A 22,204-nucleotide genomic window follows, 5' to 3' on the forward strand; every position below is an offset into this window, starting at 1 on the left:
TTATCAGGTGTTTTTCTTTCTTTCATTAACTTGGGAAAGGAACATGGCTTCTGCAGTTTAATTACAACTTGAGATAAGTAAGCAGCCCATGTTTGTCCCAAACTGTGAAGTAACCAGCAGGTTGGAGGTTGAAACCAATGGACTGAATTTGTGAGCCCAAGTGCATTGTGAATTTTATAACAAAAAAAGGTGTGGTTTGGTACCTGAAAGATACTCCGTCCGTCTCATAATATAAGAGTGTTCTTGACACTAGAGTAGTGTCAAGAACACTCTTATATTATGAGACGGAGGAAGTACATTTTAGTTATGTTCAGAGATGTATATACAACAAACTTGCATCAAGATGCATAGCAGTTTTTTTTACGAACAACAGCAGTTGATGCTACTTGCTTGGAGCTCTGGCCTTGAACATTGTCGGCACTGTTGCACACTATATCTTCACTTCGGTAACAAAATGCAAAATTTGGATAAATATTGTCTGAAATATCCCACCTTTACTAAAAACATTCAAAACAGTATAAGCTTGTATCTGACGTTATGATCGAAACAACTGTTGTTGATCTGGTTCAGAGAAGATGGTAACACACTAGTATTTATGTGAACCATGAATACAAACTTTAGAAGAAGCATGATACTTTGTCTCCTATTTGGTACACAGACACGCACAACTTATCGAAAAAGGCTTTCCGTCCCGCTTTATAGATAAAGCAAGCACGACAACGTAGGTGAAGTGGGGTATGGCAAGTTCGTGATTGCTTTCTCTTATGAGCTTTCCACGCACAATTTGACTTGACGTCCCATTAAAAGGAAAAATAAAACACTTCGAAATGTGAGTCTATCCACATTGCCATACTTGGTTTAAGCATGAATGTCTTTTGAGCATCAGGTCCAGCTTGCTCACCCAAAAATGGGAATTATCTCAGATAAATGAAAAATTGATGTTAGTTTTGTAAAATGATACATTTAGATGCATCTTGTTCATGCCAATCTGAAAAAATGATTTGCAGAAGTTCATTTCCTGCGAACAAAACCCTAAAGAACCTGAACATGAACAACCTGATACAGTACATTAAAAGCAGCTAGAACAAAAAATGGTTCAAAAAATGCACTTCACTCTACATACTCTAATGCAGGTTCAGATAATATACCCCGGTTCAGGATCTCCAAATTAACTTCAATTGGTTGCACTCACTCAATCAAATAAGTAGTACTTACAAACCAGTAGCTGCATTACTACTACCTACACAGCTCATAGTCTCATAGACATAACATGCACAGTGCGGAAGATCGTGGGCCGCATATACTTCACTGCATCCTCCTAGCCGTCCTAGGCTGTGGTGTTGTCGACTTGGGAGCGGCGGCAGCGCCGGCGGCAGGCCGGATCATATCAATGCGGACGGTGAGCGTGAGCGTGTCGCCGGAGAGCAGCTCCTGGGGCACGGCCAAGAACATCCCCTGCCCCGGCGCCGGCGCGCCGGTGGACAGCGCGCTGCTGCTCACCGCGGAGGCCATGAGGACCAGCCTGTCCCTGTTGTCGCCGCCCAGGCGCTCCACGGAGAGCTTGCACCAGAACTGCGGCGCCGCCTCGCCGTCCGGCCTGACGCAGACCAGCGACACGGCGGTGGCCGCGCCGAGCGGGCCCAGGGACACGAGGAACGCGCTGCCGTCCTCCTCCCCGACGAGCGCGTGCCAGCGGCGCGACACGGAGAGGCCGAGGTCCCGGGCCCGGCCGTAGCGGACCGTGGCGGCGGGGCGCCGGTGGACGGCGGCGAAGTGGTCGAGGAGCGCCGCGCAGTTGCCCGCGAAGCCGCACGCCGGGTCCGGGCAGGAGCAGGGCGCGCAGTGGCACGCGCGCTGGTGGTCCGCGGCCTCGTGGTACACCACGTGCCGCTCGCAGCCGAACGCCCTGTAGGCGCACGGCACCTTGGCGGCGCCCACCACGGCGTCCAGCTCGCCGCAGTGCGTGCTGGCGCGGCTGCAGATGGTGCTGTGGACGGCGCGGCAGTGGTAGCACACGACGTGCCCGGCGGCCTCGCACTGCGGCCAGAAAACGCAACACAACCCCCAAATCATCAGCTTCCATGCCCGTTGCACTTGCAAGATGGTAGACGGACATGGATTTCTTCCAGAAATAATATGTGGTCGCTCTCTGGGGGCGAGGGGAAAGAAGGGATCACCTTGAAGACGGGGGGCTTCAGGGGGAGGAGGCAGCCCTGGCAGTGGAGCAGCGTCAGGTCCATCCTCACGTCGATCTGCGCCGGCGCCATGGACTCCGCCGCCACCGACGCGCCGCCTCCTTCGCCTCCGTCCTGCATCATCATCAGCACCTCTCCTTCCTCTGGCTCTGACTTCACTTCCTCTGCGCTCGCCCTCTTGCCGCTGCTCTCCCCTCCCTCCATTGCTATTTCTGGCCGCGGCGTGTGTGCGTGCTCGATGGTGAAATAATGGAGGAACTGCGGTGACCCACCCAGGACCGAAGAGGAAAACTGGGTGGCAGCCGGAATGTGGAGCCGGCAGAGCATTCCCAATAAGGAAAGAAGCTGGTACAATAATTTGAGTCCGTGCAGGCTCAGTGATTATTCGATTTGAATGCTCAATGCAGACTTTTATTTGCGATAATTTATCTCTTTATTGTTGCTTTACGAAACTGACGGTGTGAGATTTGGTCTTATGCTAAATTAGTTGAATGCCATGGGTTGCCAAGGAACAATAAAATTAGACATACAAATATTGATTGATTAAACATCCCTGCAATTTAAAATGTATATAAAACTATTGAAATATAGCTTGAGAAACGATCTTATATTGTGAGATGGAGGGAGTAAGATTTTGTCATATGGCATCTTGAAAGGGACAACGAAGATTTTCTAATTATTTAGAAAAATCAATCAAAAAGCAGATACAAAGGGCACACCACATGAGTTGTTGGAGTGAAGTAAAGCCAAAATCAACCTCACTAAATGTTCTTAATGCGTTCGGACGGGGTGCGAGGATTTGTTGTTGAAGGCGAAGCAACGGTTTTCTAAAGGTTAAATAAGGTTCTTTTCATCTAGCCCTCGTCCCGGTGGTGCATCTAGCATCATCGAAGGATGGGAGAAGGTATGTCTCCGGCGAATCTCGCGAAACTCGGTCGGTATTTGTCTTTGATGAATTTGTTTGGATCTGGTCTATGTTCGTCCGCATACGTGTGTATACACATTGGATCCTTCTGATTTAGGTTTCTCTTCACCGACGACAGTTGTTGTTCCGGTGTGCTGGCCCTTTGGGGCCTTGACACGACAACTTCTTGATTTCTACTATAACAAAGTTTGTCCCGGCTCCGATGAGAGAAGGGCAATGACGATGGTGCGGCTTCGTCTCCTTGTAGTTGTTCGCCACGCCAGACTGGGTCCTTGCAGACCCGGACCTCGTGTTGGCATGGGCTGAGGACCGGTCCAGGATCATCGTAGAAGCTTCTGCCGACACCGCCTCAACGACCAACTCATCAAAATTAGGCTGACTGAGTCACTGCGCGCCACTCATCTCCTTGACGAAAAGGGCAAGCGCAAAGCAAGGGGCGTGCTGACTGAGGCGGCGCTTGCAACGAAGAAAGCTAAGCAGTTGTGCTGTGTGAGTATACCTGGCCATCCCTCGGGCCGGGCCGGGCTTCAGGCCGAGCCTGACCAAGCCTGACGCAAAAAATCCAGGTCTAGGCCCAGCCCGGCTCGGGCGTCGGTCCTAGAAATCAGGCTCAAGCCCAACCCGTCAATGTAAAAGCCCGTCAGGCCTCGGGTGGGGCCTCTTTGTTAAATGGCAAATGTGGCGGGCCCAGACCCAGCTCAGCCCGGCCTTCGGGCTTAAAATCTAGGCATAGGCACAGCTCCTGAGCAACGTTGGCCGTTCAGACCAGGCTGCCCATGACTAGGTTGCCCATGGCCAGGCATAGCTGTCAGCCAGGGCTGCTGCGGAAGACACGGGCTAGGGAGGCCACTCGTCCGGTACCTGGCATAGTACAATGTACAATCGAGAAGCATTAACGTGCGCATCAAGAGCGCATCCTCGAGGTGTCCACGTCGGATCGCTAGAGACAAAAAAAAGGTTCACTGGGAGAGTCGATTGGGCAAAGACTAAAATAACACCCCCTTCTGCTTTTTCTCACGAAGCAAACCCCAATATTCATCTCCGCACGCAACTACTCCTCTGCCTCGCCGCCGCCGCCGCCATTGCCGCACCCCATCTCCATCCCATTGCAGCAACACACTCCTAGCCTACCTCGTCTCCCCTCCGCCGGTGCGGTACTAACAGCCCCCACCGAGCCCTAGCAGCAGCAGGAGTTGTGAACATCGCAGATCAAGGGAGTGGTGGATGATTTAGGTCACGAGAGGCGAGGAGATTGGGGATGGGGGCGGTGGAAGGAGCAGGTCATCATGAGGGTGGCGGGGCCCCGCTCGTCCCTCCTTCCTCGGTCTATCGCGGCGTCTCCTGCCCGGGCTCATGCGCCCACAGTGGCAGCGACTTCAGAGAAGGGCGAAGGGATCCCGCTCTCTCCTCTTGCGTGATGCGTCACATCTGCTCCTCCCATCCCTCGCCGCCATCTCCTGGCCTATGGCTTCCTCGGGGCGCCATCGACTCGATCTGTCATACCTAGGTCGCCGGCGCAGCGGCTGTCCATGGTCATGTCTGGATGTCGTCTTGGGCACAGGGATGCAGTGTTGTTTGAGGATGAAGAATAACTGATAAGGTCTTCTCACAATGTTTGGATTTTTATTTCCAGTCCGGGCTCCTTATAACAATTATTTGTTCATCTTGTAGAAGTTCAAATATATACCTGAGGACAATCTGGTGGAACAAAAAAGAAATTTTATATTTATTCGAGACAAATAGAGATTACCTGGTAATGTATATGACAACCCCTTATTTTCTGTAAAATGTTAGCGCAAATGACCAATGTGGTGTGAATTCCACTACTGCAGATATCTTGTTGATGACACTCACTATGAAAACATGGATTATTATCACACTATGGTTCCTATTGGCGCCTATTGCTCGGAAGTATGAGGTCGGACCTTTATATTTAAGTAACTCCTTAGTTTGCTTCTCTGGAAAAATAATTATTATTAGCATTATCGGACAGGGGAATAATACCTAATACTGAGGTACATGTAGCATTGGGCCAGTTTGAACATACATACCAATTTCTGTCTTGTCCAAGACAGGGGAATAAATACATGTACTTTGCTTGGAAAAATAGAGTTTGAACATACATACCAATTTCTGTCTTGTCCAAGACAGGGGAATAAATACCTGTACTTTGCTTGGAAAATAGAAACCGGGGTTTGCTACCTTACTTAAACTGGTTTCCTATTCCATATATAAACCTATAATTTTACGACTCAGCCACAGAACTCAAGTGCATGTAATCTTTCGGCAAATTTTTATGCCTGATGTATAGATTCTCTGTGTAGCAACGGTGCCACAGTTTCCATAGTACAATTAGCAAGCCTCGCAATGTTTTATTTGGTGCTAGATTTCTGATTATTGACAGATATTTTTGTATACTGTATGCCCAGATACTTGCGACGGGTTTCTTGATCATACTTTTTAGTCTTGGAAGAAGACAACAAGGTGATGTTAGGTATCTTATCTAGCTTTTTAGTATGTGATGTTGTTGTGTTGTTTAGGGTGAAAAGTTGGCTTTCATAGTTCAGAACAAATAAATCCTAGGAACATAATGGTCTTCAATGCCATTGGGATAGTTTTATTCTTACAATATTCATATTTTTTTGTACTCGGTGGTTTCAATTGTTGGAAAAAGGGGGGATGGATAGGGAAGAACAAAGGATGTCGTATACTCTCTTTGGATTTAAGGCTACCAATTTTTTGTTATTGAGTAGTGATACTACATAGAATCCTGTTTATTGCATTATAGTGTGTGTTCTTATGTGGTGTCTCCTTAATATAAAATGTATGTCATATTAGTATTGTGATGATCATGAATTCTGGAAGAGGACTTGTCACCTGTACCTTTGGAATATTTACGTGTCCATCACTCATTTTATTATGGGACAATTCCATTTCTGCCCCTAACTGGAACCCACTACTCAAATTTGCCCCTAATTTCAATGTGTGCTCAAATTTGCTCCTCTGTCGTTAGTTGCCCTTATAAAAATGCCCTTCTGTGCCGTTACCGTCTGGTCAAACAGCTTTGACCATCTCGAAAAAATAGCAAAAAAAGTCAAAAAAATCTGAAATTTTATGGGATCGAAGGTACTCAGGTTCGCAAGGTGCGTGCAAATTTTCATGTTGTTTGGACATTCTAGGAGCTCGTGGCGAAGGAAAACAGTAAATATGTATGTGTGTGAACCATAAATTAAAAAAATAGCAAAAAAATTCAAAAAAATATGAATTCTTTTGGCATCCAAGATGCTTAGGTGTGGAAGGTGTGTGCAAATTTTTTTTGTGTTTGGACATTGTAGGAGCTCGTGGAGAAAAAAAAACAAAATTTGTCTAAGAAAAAAACTTGTAAAAAATACACTATTTTGGTTTTTTTTGCGAGAGCTCCTCGCATGTCATTTGATAACAAAATTTTGCACACGCCTTGTGCCCCCGAGCATCTTGGATGCCAAAAAATTTCATATGTTTTTGAATTTTCTTGCTATTTTTTGAATTTACTATTCAAAGATGTACAAATTTATTGTTTTCCTTTGCCACGAGCTCCTGATATGTCTAAATAGCACGAAAATTTGCACGCACCTTGCGCACATGAGTAGTTTCAATCCTACAAAATTTCAGATTTTTTTGATTTTACTATTTTTTTCGAGATGGTCAAAGTTGTTTGACCAGACGGTAACGGCGCAGAAGGGCATTTCTATAAGGGCAACTAACGGTAGAGGGGCAAATTTGAGCACACATTGAAATTAGGGGCAAATTTGAGTAGTGGGTTCCAGTTAGGGGCAGAAATGTAATTGTCCCTTTTATTATCTATTATATTAGGGGGCACGCTATATATCCTTTAGATTTGCCGACCCACGAAATAAGTAGCATAACCATCATTCTATCAGTGTAAATAGTATTGTGAGGTAGTTTAGTGGTCAACAAAGGGTTGTATAAGGATGGAAAACACACATTTAAGACAGTGTTCTTATTTTGTATTCTTCCTTAGCAAGCACTTCTTTTTGATCCTTCTCTGTTCTATTTCTCCCCCTTGTCATGATAATATCTTGAGTCATCTTTGCAAGAGCTGCTAACAAAAAGTTGAACATCTTAACAGGCTCGTATACCCAAAGTGGAAACTTGTTCCAGTAAACAAGTTCTCTAAGTTGAATATCTATGCAGTTCTGATTCTGAATGAGCATTTCTGAATGTATTAATTAATCACTTCTGAATCCTTCACAAACACCACACTGTAACCCTTGAAGTCATGTTAACGTTACTTCTTCATACTGGATTTAAACTTTTGGCTTTCAACTTCAATAGATATTTATTCTTCATACATGCCCATCTCATTTTACGTGTATGGAGGCTAACCACTATTTTTGTAATTCTGAATTGCAGGTCCATACTTGTCCTCCGTAAATGGTCATTCCATCAAAGTTAACATTATCGTGGTCATCATTGAGAAGCCAAACGGTAGCACCGAAATATAAAGTGAAGAGACCCACTTATCCAGAACAAGGTAGATCATCATGCTGTCATACCATACATCAAATGGTATGCCGCAAATACAATCGCCAACCTTAGAAAACTCAACGAACGGTAAGGAGATTGGCTTGTATGGACTCACCATTCGCCCTCTCAGTACACAATCACCAATCTAAGTTGTTCGAATAAGAACTACTTCTTAGTTTCCATGTTCTGTTATAATGGTCCCTGTTTTTTTCAAATCTGCAGATTTTAATTATGAATCTAATTCAGATTTGTTCCATGTTTTTTGCTTGCAGTAAAAATCTTACTAGAGGCAACTGGATATAGGAAACAAAGTGAACTACCAGTTTTCTGTTGAACAATCACTACTCTGGTTTTATTGTGACGTGTACCTAAATTTATTCTGAGAGAAAACTTGACATGCAGACTGCATGTTCTTATGTATTGTTTCAGTAACAATGATTCCATACTAATTCAGTTATAACTATGTAACAGAAGATGGCAGGAACAATGGTACAAATTCAAATATGTAAATGCCAAAGTTGATAGGTTTAACTCTAGGCATTGCATTACTATGTCATGTTGTACTATTCTTTAAAGAATTTGTAGGGGGTACTAGAAAATATGACTCGATGAGGGATGCATTCATTTAAAAAAACGGCCTGAAAGTATTGAGTTTAGTAAAATATTGTATAGCCTTCTCCTAGAAGTTTGATACACTTTTCAAGAAAACAAACTTTTTTTAATCATTAATCTATAACTTTTCTCATATTTGAATAGCAGTGTTATTTGAGTTCGGTTACAAAAAGTGGCATGTTAAAAACTTAAAATAGGTGGCTTGATGCAACTTTTGCAAAGTTTGTTAAAAGAAACGCAATGATGGTGCATTTCATTCTCATATGTGGTCTTTTTACAGTCCAATGCATCCTTTGGAATGGGACTTGAGCAGGCATGGTTTCCCTCTACATCCAGCGTCCACATGGGCAAATCGACAGATCTCACTATGGTGGTGTATCATAAAGCTCCCCAAGCAATTCAATTGGATATTTCTAGGGATCATTTCCGGGAAATCACATAGGTACCCTCAGTTTATCTCATTTTGCGGTTATTTGAATGACTATGTATTGTTGTATTGCCGTGCTCCGAGGGTTGGTGTTGGCCGCCAACAACGACGAGGCTGGCGGCTCGGGCGCGGGCGTCATCAACCTTGATCGGTATCCTGTTTTTTCTTTGGTTTTTAGTTTTTGTTATGATTAGTGTCCTGTTTTTTCTTTTATAAATTGCAATGAACGACTGAAGCTCGATGAAGATGTCCTAATCTCATTGTATATGAGTGTCATTTATTTAGCTCTTCCAAAATTTATAGTATGGCTTCTTCTAACATGCCATTTTCATGTGTTTATGAAGATTGCAAAAAAGCAACTGGACTGAGCGACTGCCAACTTGGCACCGCCCCAACTTCCTTTGAGGAGGCGCCACAAGGTGGCGCCCCAACCCATAGTGGTTTCTAAACTGAGACGGCTCAGACCAGAGGCGGCGCCAGGGGTATGCTCCTGTATTCATAGGAATACCCAAGATTTTGATGCAAAAAAAAATTATACGTATACATACCCAAGAGCCCATGTTGCAAGAGGCCCAGAGCCCACGCCTCTCGCGGTCTCGCCCTATCCTCGACTCCTCGTACGCATGCCCAGTCGCCCGACTCACGCGAGTAACTAGACACAGTTGCCCTGTGTCTGCCACTCTCCCTCTCGCCCGGTTCTGCTCTCGCCTCTCCTCATCTCTCCGACTCTCCAAGTCCCAGATCCCGCGTGGCCGCGTCCGGCATCCCGCCCGCGATGCAGCAGCCCGGAGGCGGAGCAGCAGGCGACGGACCAGCCGGTGCCGGTCCGCCGGCGCCCCCCGTTTCCACCCCCGCAGCCGCAGCGGCGGCGCCCCAGCCCCGCCGGCCCCCGCCCACCGACCCCGCCGGCCCCCCTCCTCCAGTTCGTCCCCGAGTAGCAGCAGTTCGTCCCAGTCCTCTGGTTCGTCCCCTCCTCCAGTTCTCCTCCAATTCCAATCAGTGGCTGATTCCAATGCCTCTAATTTCTGGATTTGTTTCTATAATGGACTAGATGCAAGTTTTAATTTTTCTGTTTCTTTGTTTTCTTGTACTGTAGATGATGAAAAATAAGATTGCTGGTAGTAGCATATTTGCAATGTGGGAAAAGGCTTCAAAGACAAAGAAAAGATATGAATCATCCACACCGAATCAGGCAGCAGCTGCATCTAGTACTTGTGCTTCTCCTGTTCATCTTGAGAGGAATGAGAGCAATTTGCAGTTGGTGTTATGGCAACAACCAAAGAGTAGAGGCGAAACCTCAACACCTCATGTAGAAGATGACGAATCTATTGATGAAGATGATGAACCAATGCAAGCAGATTTGGATGCACTTGAACCCGATCCTAGGAAGCGGATTCCCATCTCAGCGTATGCTGTCAATGACCAAGATAGAGTAAGAAGGAGATATATTGAGATGGGGCGATGTCAACCAAAAAAACATAAGTTTTACATTACAAATAAAAGTGGAAAAGAGCGTCGCTTTTGTCCTGCTTGGTTTAAAGAATTTCCATGGATTGAGTATAGTGTGGGCAAAGATAGTGCTTTCTGTTTTGTTTGCTATTTGTTCAAGGATAAAACAAAATGTCCTGGTGGAGATGCTTTTGTGAAGAAGGGATTTAGGAACTGGAACATGAAGTCGAGATTGAAGAAACATGAAGGTGATGTTAGTAGTGCTCATGCTCAAGCTCAAGAGAAGTATGATATGTTCACTACACCACAATCATCAATTCGGGAGCCTATTGCTTCAAACACCTCACAATACAAGCCTTTGTATAAGCAGTGTTTGACATGGACACTCAAATGTGTGCGATTTCTATTGCACCAAGGCTTGGCATTTAGAGGACATGATGAAAGTGAAAGCTCACTAAACAAAGGAAATTTCCTTGAGCTTTTAAATTGGCTAGCAGGAAATTTTGAAGAGGTTGACAGGGTTGTTCTCAAGAATGCTCCACAAAACTGCAAGATGACTCACCATGATATACAACAAGAGGTGATAAAAAATTGTGCAGAGGAGACTACTAAACTAATCATTGAAGAACTTGATGGTGGTCATTTTGCAATACTTGCAGATGAGTCTAGTGATGTGTATCAGAATGAATAGTTGGCTGTTTGCTTGCGTTATGTTGAAAAGAAAGGAAGGGCGGTTGTAAGATTCCTTGGTCTTGCTCATGTTGAAGATACTACCTCTTTGACACTTAAAGTTGCAATTCAGAAACTGCTTATGACACACAATTTGACCTTTGCAATGGTTCGTGGGCAAGGATATGATGGAGCTAGTAACATGAAAGGTAATGTTAATGGCCTAAAAAAACTGATTATGGATGAGTCCCCTTCTGCCTATTATTTTCATTGTTTTGCTCATCAGCTACAGTTAACTCTTGTTGCTGTTGCTAAGGAGAGTGGTGATTGCACTTGGTTCTTTCAGCAACTTGCACACTTGTTAAATGCTCTTAGCATGTCTTGTAAAAAGATGAGAATGCTTCGGATAGCTCAGGCCGAGGAACTCATTGATGCATTGGAATTGGAAGAAGTGGAAACAGGGAGTGGGTTGAATCAGGAAATGGGTTTGGGAAGGCCATGTGATACACGTTGGGGCTCTCACTTCAAAACCGTGAACCATGTCATCTCTATGTATGGTGCACTACGACGAGTCCTCATCAAGATTGGAGACGAGTATCATGGTGCGGAGGCCCAAGCAGCTCTATCTATATTGACACCATTTCGATCATTTGAGTTTGTTTTCATAGCACACTTGATGCAAGAAATATTTGGATACACGGTGAGCTATGTAGAGCTTTGCAAAAGCAAGATGAAGATATTGTTCATGCTATTGAGCTTGTTGATTTCACAAAGTATCACTTGGAGTGTTTGAGGACCGACGCTGGATGGGATGATTTTCTCACAAAGGTCACATGTTTTTGTACAAAGCATAAGATCAAAGTTGTTGATATGAAGGGTCCTTACTTTCCCGTTGGCCGGCCTAAAAGGGGTTTATGTAATGGTGCGATGAATTACCACCGTTTCAAAGTTGATATGTTTGTGGCTGTCATTGATAGGCAAATAAGTGAACTCAATGGCAGATTTGATGAGGTAAGCACACAGCTACTTTCTTGCATGGCAGCATTTTGTCCACTTCGTCTATTTGCTGCTTATGATCAGGAGAAGTTGGTTAGGCTTGCTACAAAATTTTATGCTAATGATTTCACAAGTGATGAACTGGCAAGACTTCCATGGCAACTAAACATGTATGTTACTCATGTGCGTAGAGATGAAAGGTTTCAAAACTTAAAGAATCTGTGTCAACTTTCAGTTATGCTTGTAGAGACAAACAAGCATGAACAATATCATATTGTTTACAAGCTTCTTAAGTTGGTATTGATTCTGCCAGTTGCTACTGCTAGTGTTGAAAGGGTATTCTCTTCAATGAATTATGTGAAGAATAAGCTAAGGAGCAAAATGGGTGATGATTACTTAAGCAATTGTTTGGTTACATTTGTTGAGAGAGAATTCTTCAATCAAGTAAAGGATGAGGATGTCATCAATCGTTTCCAGAAAGGCAACCGCAAAGTTATATTGTAAGGTCTGATATCAATCATATCATCATTTTATCAATCAAAAGGTACTTTTGTATCCATGTTTTTTTTATAATTATTATGGTTTGACACATCCAAAACATTCTATTGTCATTATGGCGTACTATTTTGTTCATATATTGCAATAGCCGCACTATTTGGTTCAGATATTGAAATTCTCGTACTATTTGATCATATATTGCATTTAGAGTAAAAAAAATTTGGGTGAATACCCAGCCAGCAATTCCTGGCGCCGCCACTGGCTCAGACGGAGGCAACATGAAGTGCAGAGCTAAAGCCTCCGGGCCTGTTTGCCTGAAATGAGGTGAGCAGTAGTCACGCGAAGCTGGACCTGGCGAGCCCCCTTTTTGTGCCTTGCTTTCATTTGAGCTGAACGGGACCAGTGAAGTCTACGTGCATTGGCGATTATTGCACTGGCACGAATCGGCCTTGGGTGTGGCTCTGCTGCTGGCCCTGGACAGCCACACTGTTTTTTTTAGGATCACAGCCACACTGTTCTCTCCTATTCTTCCGTGAAAAAAACAGCCCCTGCTCCTCTCCACGTCTATAGGAGCTTGGAGTTATCTGTCGCGTACTCCTACCTTGTTGCTAATCTTTTCTATATCCTTCTCTGCCTATAAGAGTATCTTCAATAGACATGTAACGCACGGCGTGCTAAAAAAATGTTTACATCATTGGAATAGTCAGTTTTTGCGTGTCGTGGAGCGCTGGCTCCAACGGCCGCTGCAAATAATTGCGCGCGCCGCTCCAACAAATGCACTATATATTTTTACTACTCGCCGTCTTCTCCTTCTACCCCGACTCGATACACATTCGACTCCGACTCGATACTCATAGATAGGTATAGATAGATAAATAAAAAAGATACATAGATAGTTCATAGCATAGATAGTAGCATAGCTAGATAAAAAAAAGATAGTTCAACTACTCCTCGTCGTCCTCCTCCGACTCGGTGATGTTCTCCTCCGACGTCTGAATGAAGGTGTCAAGATACAGATCGTCGTCGGAGTCCCAGGTCGACGCTGCTCCTAGCTCGATGTTGAATTGAGCGTCCGCCTTCCGCGTACGCCTGTCCTCGCGATAGGCGGCTCGCTCCGTCCTCCTTTGCGCGTTGAACTCGCTCTCGTTGATGATGTCTTGCGAGAAGCGTTGGCGCCACAGCACCATGGCTTCCTCATCCATCTCGGCGATGCCGAGACGGCGCTCCCGCCTTCGGTTGTCGCGACGATCCTCGTCGGCACGTCGGGGAAGTTCATGTCCATACGAGGCTGCTGGAGGCGCCACACTACCGCGTTGTACGTGCAGGCGGCCTCGTGGGTGATGTCGAAAGTGCCGAGGCTGAGGCGCATCTTGCCAGACCGGATCTCAACAGAGAAGGCACCGGAGGGGCGCGCGCAGACACCGCGGTAGGCCGAAGTTCCCCAGCTATATGTCTATATGTCTGCAGACGTGTCCGGGTGTCAAGGCACTGTCGTGTGTAGAAGTCGACCACCCCCCATTATTAATGAGAAACAGGATGATTATGTATTGTCATGGCCATGGTAGTAATCTTTTTGGTTTACCTCATGTGACACCATGGGCATGGACACCATTGTTCCTTTCATATTAGTTGGGTCTAACCTCGGTATAACTTGAGCGTTTGTTTGTGTCGAATCTATGACATGCATAATAGGTCAAGTCACCGTGATCTGAACAATCAATCATGGACGGGTTTTGCTTCAGCACACCACCTAACTGAATTAACGCTAAAGATTAAAACATACCATTTCCAATGAGAAGGCATAGTGGTTTAACTAGTTAATTAATTGATCATTGTATTGTACACAATATTAACTCACTCTACAAACCCATTATATATGGATAGCCTGAACCCAAAGGTCATGTATGTATATTTTTCTAACACAGTACAGACACAGACACTCATATATATGCATATATAATCACTCTTATGAATGCAGGCACACACATCCTACCATTATGAGGAGGGGTCAACATGAGTAGCGAGGCCAACATTGTTAGGACAGCGAGAGCGGCCCATTTGTAGTATTGTCAGGTCAATTTACCACAAGACGCCTGCTCAACCTGAGTTTCCACAAAAAAAAAGCTCAGGCTTCCTTTGGTTCATAGGATAGAAAAATCATAGGAATAGAAAAGTCATAGGAAATGAGATGACATGCATCTTAAATCCTATGAGTAGGAATAGGAAAGGAGATGCCATTTGTTTCACATCAAAGAATTTTTTTCCATTGAGTCTAGCTAATGTTTATTTTCCTATGAAATGTGAAGGATATGAAGAATTTCTTCATAGAAATTGGATTTCATTCCTACGAACCAAAAGACTCTATAGGAATTTTTTCTATAAAAATCCTACCCTATGAAATTCTTACAAAATTCCTCCAAATCAAAAGAGGCTTCAACCTGAGAAGTAGCCGCCGTGTAACGGCGGGCCAGCCTAGTTAACGCGAAGTGAGGATCGAAAATCGGTTCGAGTGACGTCTCGGCCGATCGAAGATGATCTTGAGCGTTGAAGAGGTAGATCAGACGGTAAAGCCTGTCAAATCACTGTGAAAGGGCGTAGGTGGTTGAGTATACTGTCTCTAAATACCTATACCAGACATAGCATCCAAATGACAGGAACATGGACATACTTGGAGGAACACGGATAAGTGTGTAAATATTGACACATGTTTTGTTAAATACAATCCTCTGGTCCAAATTAATTCAAGCAGATTCACTGAATCTAGACCGATTTATACAAAATATTGTCTAAATCTGCGTTAATTAATTTGAAATGGGAGGAAATATTTTATGGTCAATTGTTTTTAATGTTCCAAATGCCAAGATAGAAAGTCAATATTGACATTTATTAACTACTCCCTCTATCCGGAAATACTTGTCATCAAAATGAATAAAAGATAATGTATCTACAACTAAAAATACATCTAGATACACCCCCTTTTGTCCATTTCGATGACAAGTATTTCCGAACGAAGGGAGTATTAGACTAGAAAACATATCTACCACCATTACTGCTCTCGATTGTGACTGCATACATGGATTGCAATCGCTGCGAATATCAATCTTATGGACGACTATAGTACGAGATATTAAGCTGCTGAATTAATGGGCGATCATGTATATATTTCCTAACAGCTATCAAATATACTAATTCCTATTGTATAATTATTTCACCGTTCCAAACTAATTGATGCAGATTTTGCTTAGATACGCATGTATCTACACACTAGATATCAATCTTATGGACGACTATATATAGTACGAGATATTAAGCTGCAGAATTTATGGGCGATCATCTATATATTTCCTAACAGCTATCAAATATACTAATTCTTATTGTAAATAATTATTTCACCGTTCCAAACTAATTGACGCATATTTGTTTAGATACGCATGTACCTGCACACTAAAACACGTCTACATACATGCGTATCTAGATAAATATGCGCCAATTAAGAACAAAGGAATATCAGTTAATGGTTGATGAAATTTAACGATAGAAAGTTCATCCCAGGCAGTATAAATAGACAAGCACTACTAGGGAAAAAGCTAGCAGCAGCACGGGTTCTACGTATATCAGTAGCGCGGGGACCGGCGCTGCTAATAAGGCGCTACAGCTAACCTGTAGCAGTAGCGCGTGCACACCCGCGCTACTACTATACAAGTGTAGCAGCAACGCGCTTCGTGGAAGCTCGCTACTACTAATAGCTCTAGCACGCTTTGCCTAGACGCGCTACTGCTATTGTGGCGCTGCTGCTAACTTTTCTCCACTCGCTACTGCTAATTTTAGTAGTTTTTTTTTGCGTATTTGTTTTGTATTTGAATAGGCTTTATACAATAATCTTTAGCATATGATACACATACAAATGTAATCATAGCATATACATACAAATAGTCTCATCAAATCATGTCATCATCATAATCATCATCCAACACAAAGTGGTCTCTCGTCATCATCTCAAAAATAGCGATACAAATCTCGATTACTTGCAACTACATCGTCATCCATCTAAACAATGATATACGTGAGAAGAGCTACACTTTGCATGAACCTAAACTAACTATTGGCTGTTGCTCGGAAACCGGAAACCGGCACACCTGGGCCTGACATTCCGGCCACTCGTCGTATACTCCTGGCGTAGCACTTCTTCGCCGTTGATAATCTATACACATGCATCGTCACATGAGTCGATGATATGCAATATATATAGTTGAGCAACAGAAAAAGACAGACTTGGCAAAAATAGAAGCAACATATCATAAGCATAAATAACAAAGTTCATCGTACCCAAAATGCCCTAACTAGAGTGATCTTCGCTAGTCGAGGAGGACGGTTTAACTACATCACAAATAAAGTTTCGTCGTGCACAATTCAAAGTTTCTTCATACAGATAGTATGGACTAAACGAACACATTGTCATATATCGACAATCACTCCATGTCGTGCCATCCATCCAAGTCAGGGAGATAGTCCCCGAGCTTAGAGAAAGGCTTCAGGTCGAGACCCTGAGCAGCTACGCATGTTCGGATGTCTTCCCGCGACATTTGTTCTTCTTCGTAGAACATCCCTGTTTTTCGGACGACCTCCTTCATGATGATTTGGGCAAGTTCGCGCTGGATGTGATAGAATTCAGCTCGAAGTCGATGATCCTTGATATCTCCTAAGTTCTTTGCCCATTGCAGAATATGGGCATCGCCGGATGCAGGTGACATGCGAAGGTTCTGGTGATCCCGTCTTTACTCCAGCATCTGGTGTAGGACATAGAATCCATCATTAAGAGAATCACTCGGTTGCTGGATGCAGCAGAAGTCGGTCTTATGGCCGAAGGCGGGCCTGCTGTCCTTTTTCTTCTTGTCCTTGACCTCTCCACCCCGTGCGCCGTAGTAAAACATAGCACTGTCGAGAACAGACTTGATGTGGGTGTAATCCTTTTTGGTAATGTTCTTCGACGAGTCCAAGTAAAGAGCGTGGGAGTATCAGGGGTAGAGGATGATGTGGACGGCACGCCCGCCGCTGCGCAAAAATAAGTACACCTAAAATTAATTAGCCTCTACCGTGCAAATGAATGATTGAAATCAAAGGAAGGATATCCGCGCGGATGACTTACATGGGATGATAAGGCACGAGAATCGCCTCCTTGTCCTTATTGGCGAGTATGGAATTGACGATGTATTCCCTCGCGTATTCACAGTGCTTTGCGCAGACTCCCAGGAAGGCCTCGTGCATGAAGTACGGGTCAGCGACACAGATATGAGGTATCTACTCAACCCTGATGAGGTAGTTCATGTGCAAAGCATAAAGGCGGACAAACGCAAAATCCAGCTTCTTCAAGTGAAACATGTCGAAGATGTAATCGAATCGAAGGAAGAACTTCTCCGCGGGGAATGTGTCAACGTACGACAATCCCCGCGGCACGTTAACCACGTAGAGTGGGTATCCTGGATTTTTTGAGGCGATGGGGCCTTTCTCTATCTGCAACACATCGTCATGAAGTCTCCTTAAATCGCTGAATCTGGCCCCTAGCGTTGCTTCAGGTAGGATTGGTGGACCGGGGATATGCCATTTTGTCGCACCAGGGATATCTATACGGTCTTGAACCCGAGGCTACTGAGGCGGCTAGATCATAGAAGCAGCTTTTTTGCCTTTCCTCGGTCTCTTCCTAGACTTCTTTACTATTGGAAGGTTGTCCATAATACGTTCAGACTCCGGAGGCGGCAATTCAGGCACCGACTCATGAGGCTCAAACCCTAAGTAGGCGCCACTATTGACATACTGTTGAGTGTCATCGTCATCCTCATCCTCATCTATGGAGACGTCACCAGCGACTAATGGAGTAGGCGAGGTGTTGATGTTCATACCTAACTGCGTGCTCGTGGGTGTGCTCCCGGCCGCCTCCAGACAAAGCAGACTCTTTGGCCACAACAGGACCCACCCATTGCAACAATCACCAAGCCGCCGCGGGATCTCGTCGTCATCCCCAACTAGTACCGGAGGAGCCAAATTCTCGTGGCCCGGTTTGACACTGGCCACAGAAACCTTGAAGACTTCCGGGGGGACCGGCCGGCTGTGGAACAATGGTTCCTTCGGCTCCATTATCGTCGCCTTCCCCACGTCCACCTTTTGGTCGCCGATGGTGTACAATATGGTGCACGCAATATGGTGCACGGGGTTTCGTCGGCCTGCAAAGAAAAGTCTGCGACGTGAGACATCCGAAAGGCAACGAAAACGGGAGATTATACATTTATTGAAGGGGGCCGGTGTGACAGATAACGTGAGGGCGTCGAGCTCAGCCAAAGACGAAGCACCGCAGAGCACGTCCGGTGTCGGAGCCAGTGCCGGAGGAGGTGCGGAAGCCGGTGCGGGGGCAGGTGCAGGAGCCGGTGCGGGAGCAAGTGCAGCTGCAGGTGCTGGTGCAACACTAGTCGAGCTGCTCCTGAGGAAGTCAGCAAGGGGAAAGTCCGCTACATTTTTTTCTAGATTTTTCCTGCTCCAATTGAAAATGGCCGGAACCAAGGTAGTAGACATATCTACAAGCACCTGTTTTGCGGCAGCTACCACTGTTGCGACTGTCTCAGATGATTTCTTTTCAACCGCAATCTCAACCTTCTTGTCGATGTTTTCTTTAGTTAACCTCCGTCTTTCCTTTCTCTCCTCTGTGGTCTCACGGTAGTACTTCTTCCATGTGGCACCGTCTCCGACACCGTGCACGCGTCCATACGACGGTCGAGTCTCCACCGGGAGTCCTTTCAATATGTTCAATGCCTGGTTGAATGGAGTGTCCCACTTGGGCCTCGCCAACGCCTCAGACGGCAAGTCGCTTTCGGCCGCAATCCTGTGCTGCTCTCTCTGCAAAAGGCACAAGGATCGTTTACAAATATGACTAACATGCAGTCGAATTGACCAGAAACTAAAATCACCAGCAGTCTCATGAACTCCGTCATGACCACGTTCATCTCTAAAACCTTCTTCACTAGGTACGTCACGCTCCCGCGGGATGGTGAACTCCGCCAAGGGGTCAGGGATGCCCAGACTCGTGGCTTCCGCGTCCTCCTTCGCCCATATGGACCTCTTCCCACTATAATCACGGCTTTCGAGGTGGTGGCACCCAATGTTCTTCTGTTGAACCCCCTTCATGTACTCCGACTTTTTTTTGCAGCTTCGGCCTCGCAAGCCACCTTGAATATTTCAAAGTTCTCTGCCGTGATTGTCAGATTATCCTTTACAATCTCGGAGTAGGGTTCCTTTTCTTTGACGATACGATATTTCACCCTTGCTTTCTAGGCGGCCAACGCGTCGCTAAACTTGCTCATGGCATGTTTGTTTATCTTCTTCATTGCCGAGTCCTTATCTGGATCTTTATAATCCTTTTCATTCCAGCCCCGGAACAAGAATATCTGGTGCAGTTTCTTTAGGAGGGAGGGCCTCATATTATCTATCTTGTTTAGTTTCTCATCGTTGATGGTGGCGGTTGTCCGTATGATGCAGCCTATTTGATTGTCGTAGCACGCGCGCGCTTCCTCGGGCGCGTTTGGCTCAAAATTGCCGTTGTCCACCTCCGTGACCACCAGTCTAGTAGTCCTGAGCTTGTTAGGAAGCCGTCGCATCTTTGCTTTCGGTTCTATACCAGCTCCGCTCCTCGAGGCAGCGCCGGTCTGAGTCTCAGCGCCGGTCTCAATGCAGGTCTGAGTCTCAGCGCCGGTCTCAGTCTCAGCACCGGTCTGCGTGTTGGTCTCAGTGCCCGATGCGACCAGTGGGCCCAACAACAACATTGCTTGATCGTCGGCAAGACTCAAAAATTCGTCTGCCGCCAGGTAGACGTCGTCGCAATCACCAGAACCCTGTCCTTCAGCATTGCTAGCCATGTTTCTTACGATTAAATCTAGTCAATTAATTCTAGACCTAATAAAATGAATAATGACATAAAAAGGCCTATGTTTTGTGATGACCCACAAGTATAGGGGATCTATCATAGTCCTTTAGATAAGTAAGAGTGTCGAACCCAACGAGGAGCAGAAGGAAATGATAAGCGATTTTCAGCAAGGTATTCTCTGCAAGTACTGAAATAAGTGGTAACAGATAGTTTTGTGATACGATAATTTGTAACTAGCAGCAAGTAACAAAAGTAAATGAAGTGCAGCAAGATGGCCCAATCCTTTTTGTAGCAAAGAACAAGCCTGGACAAACTCTTATATAAGGAAAAGCGCTCCCGAGGACACATGGGAATATCGTCAAGCTAGTTTTCATCATGTTCATATGATTCGCGTTCGGTACTTTGATAATTTGACATGTGGGTGGACCGGTGCTTGGGTGCTGTTCTTACTTGAACAAGCATCCCACTTATGATTAACCTCTATTGCAAGCATCCGCAACTACAACAAAAGTATTAAGGTAAACCTAACCATAGCATGAAACATATAGATCCAAATCAGCCCCTTACGAAGCAACGCATAAACTAGGGTTTAAGCTTCTGTCACTCTAGCAACCCATCATCTACTTATTACTTCCCAATGCCTTCCTCTAGGCCCAAATAATGGTGAAGTGTTATGTTGTCGACGTTCACATAACACCACTAGAGGCTAGACAACATACATCTCATCAAAATATCAAACGAATACCAAATTCACATGACTACTAATAGCAAGACTTCTCCCTTGTCCTCAGGAACAGACGTAACTACTCACAAAGCATATTCATGTTCATAATCAGAGGGGTAATAATATGCATAAAGGATCTGAACATATGATCTTCCACCAATTAAACCAACTAGCATCAACTACAAGGAGTAATTAACACTACTAGCAACCTACTAGCACCAATCCCGGACTTGGAGACAAGAATTGGATACAAGAGATGAACTAGGGTTTTGAGATGAAATGGTGCTGATGAAGATATTGATGGAGATTGCCCTCTCCCGATGAGAGGAGCGTTGGTGATGACGATGGCGATGATTTCCCCCTCCAGGAGGGAAGTTTCCCCGGCAGAACAACTCTATCGGAGCTCTAGATTGGATCCGCCGAGGTTCCGCCTCATGGCGGTGAAGTTTCCTCCCGAAAGGTTGCTACTTATTTTTTTTCTTGATGAAAGACTTCATATAGGAGAAGATGGTCATCGGAGAGCCACCAGGGGGCCCACGAGGTAGGGGGCGCGCCCTAGGGGTTCATCAAGATGTTTGTTCCATCTCCTGTAAATAGCTAGCAGTTTTTCTATCATACCCGAAGGATACTCATAAGGAATTTCATCTTCAATAGGTTCAGTAGGTTGAGAAGCAACTCTTTGCTCTACTGGTCGGGGTGAAGATACCCCGAACAAGCCCCTCAGAGGATTACTTTCCATAGTAACAAGTGATAGTAAATTTCAGGACACTATATAAATTTTTCCTTACCAAATTCCACCTACCAAAGGCGGTTCACTCCCCGGCAACGGCACCAGAAAAGAGTCTTGATGACCCACAAGTATAGGGGATCTATCATAGTCCTGCGTATGGCCACCAGCGCCGGATCAGGCCACCACAGGCTCCCTGCGCCACCAACAGCCCCCTATCACGTCGGATCTGGTCGCCCCAGGTCACCTACCACCTTCTTCTATTCCCCATCTTCAACCACTGGCATCTGGATGAGGAATCCCGATGCCATGAGACCGCACCTTTCCCTCGTCGGTGATGCACAAGGTTAGTGCTAGGAGGGGAGGAACGCCTAGCCTCGGGGATCGCCGACGATGGTGGGAAATGGGGCACCATGCCCGGGCGCACCCCTACCTTCCATGCATCTCCCGGTGCGGTGTGACCCTCTCACGCCTCTTCAGCGCCTCGCCGGGTCCCGTGGGTGCTCGCCTGTGGCTGCCCCGTCCCAGGCAACCAGAAACTCGGAT

General features: G+C 45.3%; 1 protein-coding gene across 1 annotated transcript; it reads right to left on the minus strand.

Moving 5' to 3' along the window:
• Nucleotides 1-1,089: 1,089 nt before the first annotated feature.
• On the minus strand, nucleotides 1,090-2,509 carry LOC125522522 (E3 ubiquitin-protein ligase SINA-like 10). The gene is made up of 2 exons (XM_048687574.1): nucleotides 2,178-2,509; nucleotides 1,090-2,037 (listed from the first exon to the last, which is right to left on the minus strand). The coding sequence occupies exons 1-2, from the start codon at nucleotides 2,397-2,399 to the stop codon at nucleotides 1,306-1,308; spliced, it is 954 nt and encodes a 317-aa protein (XP_048543531.1). The 5' UTR covers nucleotides 2,400-2,509; the 3' UTR covers nucleotides 1,090-1,305.
• Between the last annotated feature and the right edge of the window lie 19,695 nt (nucleotides 2,510-22,204).

This window comes from Triticum urartu, chromosome 7 (assembly GCF_003073215.2).
Source record: "Triticum urartu cultivar G1812 chromosome 7, Tu2.1, whole genome shotgun sequence".
Taxonomy (NCBI): Eukaryota; Viridiplantae; Streptophyta; class Magnoliopsida; order Poales; family Poaceae; genus Triticum; species Triticum urartu.

What these genes read in the sequence shown, in the direction of transcription:
- LOC125522522 (XM_048687574.1), bottom strand. Translation starts at nt 2,399, where the DNA reads ATGGAGGGAGGGGAGAGCAGCGGCAAGAGGGCGAGCGCAGAGGAAGTG. An exon ending in TGAAGCCCCCCGTCTTCAAG is followed by an intron (nt 2,038 to 2,177) that starts GTGATCCCTTCT and finishes TTCTGGCCGCAG; the next exon opens with TGCGAGGCCGCCGGGCACGT.